Source organism: Tupaia chinensis, unplaced genomic scaffold (assembly GCF_000334495.1).
Source record: "Tupaia chinensis unplaced genomic scaffold, TupChi_1.0 Scaffold000133_1, whole genome shotgun sequence".
NCBI lineage: Eukaryota > Metazoa > Chordata > Mammalia > Scandentia > Tupaiidae > Tupaia > Tupaia belangeri.
Window position 1 is genome coordinate 2,604,607 of NW_006159602.1, and position 6,908 is coordinate 2,611,514.

The following is a 6,908-nucleotide window of genomic DNA, read 5'->3' on the forward strand; positions in this document are numbered from 1 at the left end:
TGCACATGTGCCCGGCGTGAGTTTAAGTCACAGGGTCTGGGACTCGAACTGCGGTTGACTATATGGGAGTTCAGTGACATAGCCATTATGCTAATGGTTGGTCCCTCCTCTTCTTTCCTTTTTTAAAAATTTTTGCTATGGGCGTGTGTGTTTGCTGGGGACAGAGACAGAGAGAGATAGGGGGAAAATGAGAGAGCACTCCCAAAGGGAATGACTATGGCACAATCCCTTCTCATTTTCATCTCAGGATTATGGGCATGCATACACACTCACCTGGCACATTTTTTCCAGTCACCAGGTCTGAGACTCAAAATGTGCAGTTGTAGCTTGCCTTAACCTCCAAGCCTTCAGCTGGCCCAGGATATCATTTCTTCATAGATCTTTGTATTGGAGTTGGTTACTTGCAGATTAGTAGTAGTTGGGATTTCCAGAGAAGAAAATCTGTGCCCCTTTGGGAAGAAAAAAAAAAAAAACCAAGACCAAAAACCTCCCCCAAAACTGAGAATTTCAGTAGGTTTTTAGATGTACTCACTTCTTGCATTTTCCATTTATTTTTGTCCTGTTACATTGTAGGTATTTTTGTTACAAGCTCCAAATCCTCTTTTTAGCATGAAGTAGGTTATAAATAGGTTTAATATACAAAAATGAATAGACTTCTTTCCTGCTGCTTATTCCCACCTGCGCTTCCAGAGGTGTACTGAGGACTACAGACACAAAAATGTGTCAGAACTGAGAGTCAAAAAGAGAACTGAACAGGCCTAAGGAAAATCAGGTGGTAACCTGAAAAGAATTTAAAGTTTGATTTATTTATTTCTTCTCCCTTTATATGAATGTTCACAAGACTTCTGATGAGCAGTTCTGAATAGTGGTTATAGCCAAACTATTTGTGTTCATTTAACGTAGGGCATGTTAAGGTGTGTAGAAAGAGGGGAGGATGATGACATGGAAAATTCTGTGAGTTGTGCTAAATTTTCTATGACTTCTGCACCAACAATCTCAGGAAGGCAAAACTGAGGCTTAAGGAATTCATTAATTTCAAGAGTTATAGGGAAAGTCATCAGACATTATGATTATTATTGTTTTATTTTTAAAAATTTATTTATTTTGTCTATGAGTAAGAGAGACAGAGAGATAGCACCCTGACAGGGTCTCGATGTTGCGATCCACCCCCTGTTTCAGCCAGCCTTGGACTGTGGTTGTGTGCCCAGTGTGCTCAGGGAGGTCTCAGGCTGTAAACCCAGAACCTTCCCATGTGAGTCAGCATCAGAGTGGTGTGTTTTATCCATCTGACCCCAGAACTCAGATTATTAATAAGATACTATTCACTTTGCTCAAGCCAGCTCTGGAATGCTTTATTTCCCTTCTCCCCCTCAGTTTTCTTTAGAGAAAATAAGCACAAAATCCCCTAGGTCTCAAATGCTGCTGGGAAAAACCCATAAAATAGACTAGTTGAGTGTCTCTACAGTGCAGAGGCAGCCCTGTCAACCTATGTGCATATTTCAGTATGCAGAGGGCATAAGCCAGCTACCGCAGTTATAAAGCCTCCCTGAGGATGTTGCAATGTTGAGGATGGGAAATTGGGCTTAGTTGTTAGTTTTTGAAATAATAACGTTGTGGGGCTGGCAGGTGAAACAGTGGTTAAGACGCTGGACTCCTACATGGCCGACCATGGTTTGAGTCCTGGACCTGGTGACTTGCTTTCTCACTTTCCTTCTCTGTTTCTGTCTGTCTCTCTCTGGTCAAATTAAAATATAATAATAATAATAATAAAAGAATTCTTAAAAGAAGAAAAAATTCTTAAAAAAATAATAATAATTGTGATTAGCTGGGTCTCCTGACTCTAAAGGTTCATAGTAGCAGTACTATGGTACTTGGTACTTGGTTCTGCACGGTTTCCTTTAAATATTGTCAAGTTGGCCTCACAAAACTAAAACTATTTCTGAAATCAGAGGATTGATGGCACAAAGTAAAATACAATGCAGCACAAGTGAAGGAGAGATTAAACATTAAAACAAGGAACCAGAGTTTTAGATCAGGCTTCTTGAAGATTTGACAGTCCAAGGATCAGAAGCATTTTATACAATGCATTTTTCTCTTTTATACATTTCTGATATATTTAAAGACTTTCGTATTGTATCTGTGGAGACTGTCTTTCTGCCCTGTTTCTCTGGGTGCTCTGAGACTGCCCTTTACTTGACTATATTCACTGCCTCCAGAAAAAATGTATCAAACATTCCTGACCCAACACTTTTTCTCCTATAGTTCTCTTTTCTGGAATGGCCTCTTCTTTTTATCTGTCCACATTCGGATGTGGCTGAAGCCTTTCCAGGACCCTAGCTTATACTGAGTCCTCACTTTTGACACTGCTCCAGTAGTTATGTCAGTATCATTTATTTCCCATCACTGCACTGTCTCATTTTGCTTACTGGCTTTTTTTGTAACCTAACACCCAGCATTGAATACTGTTGGTTACTTAAAAGTTGATTTCTTCCAGCTGGTAGCCATGCAGGGCCTAAAACTTTCTGGCACAGTTGAGAGGAGGAATGGGGATCCCTTATTGTATCTTTATTGAAAAACAGCATGGGGTGGTAGTAGATGGTGACGGCAGTGTGGGCTTTTTTTTTTTATTTTTATTTATTTATTTATTTATTTTTAAAAGAATTATTTATTTAATTTTATTTATTCATCTATTTTAATTTGACCAGAGAGAGACACAGACAGAGAGAAAGAATATAGGAACGTGAGAAAGCAAACCACCAGGTCCAGGACTTGAACTGTGGTTGGCCATGTGGGAATGTCTAGCGCCTTAACCACCACACCACCTGCTGGTCCCAGTGTGGGCTTTTTAGATAACATTAATCTGTTTCATGGCAAAAATGGTAGCTGATCAGGCACTGAGAACTTTTTTTTTTTCTTTTTGAATAGGTTTTTACTATAGGGCACGTGTGCTCGCCAGAAAGACAGAGAGAGACAGAGAGACAGAAAGTAAGACATCACCCTCTCTCTCCCAGAGGGGATGACCACGCCGCAATCCCTTCTCCTCTATTCTCCTCTATGGGATCTTGGGCACACATGCGCATGCGTCTGGTGTGAGTTTAAGCCACCAGGTCCGGGACTCGAACCGTGGTCGACTACATGGGAGTCCAGCGACATAGCCATTACGTCAACTGCTGGTCCCAAGGCACTGAAAACTTTCTATCATTTTTCTAATTGACACTAAGCTTAACTTTTATATGGCAGGTAGAATATCACCTGATTTGAACTTTTTCTGGTTCTCTAATGCCAAAATGGTTTAATATCTATAAAGCATTTAGCAATCAATCAACTAATGTCTTTGGGTCATGAGCATGAGGCTAGACTTTTCTGGAACCTAAAATAACATTAAAAGTAAAAATTTTTTAAATTAGCTCTGAGAAATTCTGCACAGTAGAAAAGATCAGACCTTAGAACTGTTGGGTCAGTGCCTCGGTCGGCGTGAAGTGGGTCTGCCTGCGCCCTCCAGGGCTGGGCCTGCAGGGACGAGCTTTGCACCCAGCCCCGTTCCGCGCCGAGCTGCGCAGCTCACCTTGCCGGTCTCTGAACTCCACCCGGTAGGTGCCTGGGGACTTGCCCAGGTCGCTTGGGTCGAGGAGCCGGACCGTGCACTCCCCGCCGCCCGACTGCCGGCTCTGGAAGTAGTTTTCCAGTTTCCATTGCGCCCGGCGGCTGGACTCCGACACCCGCACGAAGAGCGGGGACGGCGGGCAGGAGCTGGAAGCCATGGCTCTCGACGGCGGGCCGGGCCCGGGCTGGCAGAGGCTTGCCAGACAGACAGAGACAGACAGAGAGACAGAAAGCGAGAAATCACCCCCCAGGGGGTATGGCCATGCCACAATCCCTTCTCCATTCTCCTCTCGGGATCTTGGGCATGCACGCACACGTGTCCGACGTGAGTTTGAGCCTCCGGGTCCGGGACTCAAACCGTGGTCGACTACGTGGGAGTCCAGCGACATAGCCATTACACTAAATGCTGGTCCTCCAGATTGCAAATTCTAATAGCACTTCAAAGTGAAGCATTCATTACTATCTATAGGAAGCACCTAAGTTATCTCCAAAGGGAGCCAAAGCCATTCGGATGGTTGGGGCATTCAGGGATGGGGGAAGGAAGGTGTTCTTTAGTAGAGCTCTGAAAGCTAACTAGGAGATGATATTACAGCCCATGTGTGTGGATAGTCTATTACTAAAAAGACAGATGAAGAACTCAACTGGGCAAAGTGACTGCCTATAGGATAGGCAGGTGAGTCGGGGGTTCTGGGAGAGAGGCTTTTTTTAGTTGAAGACTTTTATCTGGGTTATTCTCTAATGCTATACTATTTACCTTAAGACATAAAACATTAGGAGATAGAAATTTTATCCTGTCTATTTAAAACAAAGCAAAAATCTACCCAGAAATAGCAACAAGTGATGGCAGTAGAACAGGGAATAAAACCACTTATAGGTAGAGCCTAAAACAAATCACAGAGCATGCTCAGAATCTACAACTATGGGAGGTGTAATCCAGCAAAGGGATAATAAGTGCTCGCAATAAAAATTCTATTGTCTGTCTATTCACAGGGTTTCTGAATAGGACAAAAGCTTCATGGCAATCAGATGATCACTCTTTAGTTATATGACGTTCTATTGATTATTAAATGAATTTTTGTAGATTTATGGATCTTTAGAATCTTTTCAAAGCCTTTCAAGAAATAAAGGTTTAAACTAATCATTTAAGACAGAATTTGATAATGAATCTTGTCCTTTTTTTCCCTTTTCAGACAGATATGATTGTTAATTCTGTAAGCCCATATAGTCTTAGAATTGGACCTGTGTCGAAGTCAATTCTACAACATGCAGGACCTGAAATGGAATGGGAATTTGAACAAAAAACTAAATGGCTTCACGGTTCCCCACCAGTAGTAGTCACAAAAGGATATAAGTTGTCCTGCCAATACATATGCCATGTAATATGGCATACAGCATATGCTCCCGATCAGATATTGAAAAATGCAGTGGGGGAGTGTTTGAAGAAATGCATCGAGCTAAACAAAACTTCTATTTCCTTTCCTACCCTTGGGACCAGAAGCATTAATATGAGGAAAGATAAAGCAGTGGAGATTATGTTTGAAGAAGTTTTAAAATTTGCCAAAGACTGTGCAGAAAAAAAGCTAATAGTAAATTTTGAGATCTTTCCAGAAAAACTAGAGATGTATAAGGTTTTCATAGCTGAAATGGAAAAGGCCAAGAAATGGAGTCTCAGCAATTATAGTGTCCTCCCATCCAGAGAGGAGAGAGGAGAAAATCGTTTTGAAGCTAGTTCTTCTGTCATCAATCTAATGGGATACAAAAACGAAGAGATGTGTGAGGCCAAACTGTGGATTGAAAGGCTACTGACCCTCCGGGACCACCACATCATTGAGAATAATCATATTCTCTACCTCAGGGGAAAAGAACATGACATGTTGTCTCAGCTTCAGAAAACCTCAAGTGTCTCCATCTCAGAGATTATCAGTCCAGGAAAGGCGCATTTAGAGATTAAAGGAGCCCAGCCTGATCTCATTGAGGTGGTTCTGAACATTGAACAAATGCTATGTGAGGTTCATGAGTAAGTAGCAAGAAAAAAGGAGCGAGGCCTTTGGAGCCTGTCAGGTAAGTAACTTTCTGTACTACAAAGTCTGTTCTCCCAATGAGAGCAGGTGTGAATGAGTACATATGTATGGGTGAGAGAAGAGGTGTGAGTATGTACGTAGGTGGGTGAGACCCACAGAATGGGAGAGGAGAGGACAAAGCATGTGTTAGGCCATAAACTTCCATGAGCCTTTTTTTTGCTCTCTACCCTCAGGGTTATGTATTGGTAAATGAACACACAGGCGTGTATGTATGCACACACACTCAGTTGGATTTATTTATGATGACTTGAAGTGCCGAAGAGGTAATTACATGGAAAACCGAGGCTAAAATTCAAGCCTAGGCCCTGGGGAAAAAAAGAGTACATCCCTAATTCTGCAGAAGGAGCATCCAAATGTAGACACAGCCCACCTGATTAATTTATGCTGTTAGAGAGTTCCATTGCATTTATTTGTTGTGGACAGCTTTAGGGACCCTAAAATTACTCACTTATAGCCCTTTCATCAATGAAATGACCCATTGGCATTGCGAGGTATGCTCCAGTATCTCCCAGAGTGGAGCTGCATTCACCAGATAACTGTTAACCGTGGGAATTAGGGTCTGGGGAGGTCTTTTTATCAGAGCAGTAGAGCCAACCAGGAAATTATACCATTTAAAATGCCACCCCAGGAGTTAGAGGATTATTTCATTCTTTTATTCCACTAATGCCTGTTGCATCATGCCATGTGTCAAGCATTGTGCTAGTTGCAGGGAATACAGAGATACACAAGATGGACATTGTTCCTGCTCAAAGTCTAACTGGGAATAGTGACAAGCAAGCAGATTAGTTATGAGAGAGGGCGGTGAACGTGCTCAGGGAGCACAAGGTGAGGCCCTATGTGTAAATAATAAATAATTTGAAGGGAAAAAAAAAAAGAACTGTTGGGTCAGTTACCTTCATTATCTTAGTTTCTGAATCAGATGAAAATCAGATCATTGCATTCTCACAGACGGATTAATCCATTAAAAAATTTCCAAATAGTAAATTAGGCAGCTTTGGCCAGGTAAGGCCTTTGGTAGCTCCTTACAAAAAAACGAGGACAGTCATATTATCACCTAGTACACCTAATTCTCTAGGCCACTGGTTCACATTGCTTCCCCAAGTCAGAGAGTTGAGTTGTCTTGGATTTCACTTCTGTCTGCAGCAAAATTATACTTATGATATAGTATTTTCTTTTCTTTATGCCTGATCGAGTGTGTGTGCATACACAGAAGAGTGAGGGAAA

The 6,908-nt window shown here is 41.9% G+C and overlaps 2 protein-coding genes and 1 pseudogene across 2 annotated transcripts in view; 2 read left to right on the plus strand and 1 right to left on the minus strand.

Moving 5' to 3' along the window:
* ARMH4 (armadillo like helical domain containing 4) overlaps nt 1–6,908 on the plus strand; it is a 136,029-nt gene that overhangs the window by 58,393 nt on the left and 70,728 nt on the right. The gene's annotated exons all lie outside the window — the stretch shown is intronic.
* On the minus strand, nt 273–3,772 carry LOC114007159 (E3 ubiquitin-protein ligase DTX3L). The gene is made up of 2 exons (XM_027770428.1): nt 3,566–3,772; nt 273–449 (listed from the first exon to the last, which is right to left on the minus strand). The coding sequence occupies exons 1-2, from the start codon at nt 3,759–3,761 to the stop codon at nt 409–411; spliced, it is 237 nt and encodes a 78-aa protein (XP_027626229.1). The 5' UTR covers nt 3,762–3,772; the 3' UTR covers nt 273–408.
* Nucleotides 4,795–6,507, plus strand: LOC114007158 (poly [ADP-ribose] polymerase 9 pseudogene; annotated as a pseudogene).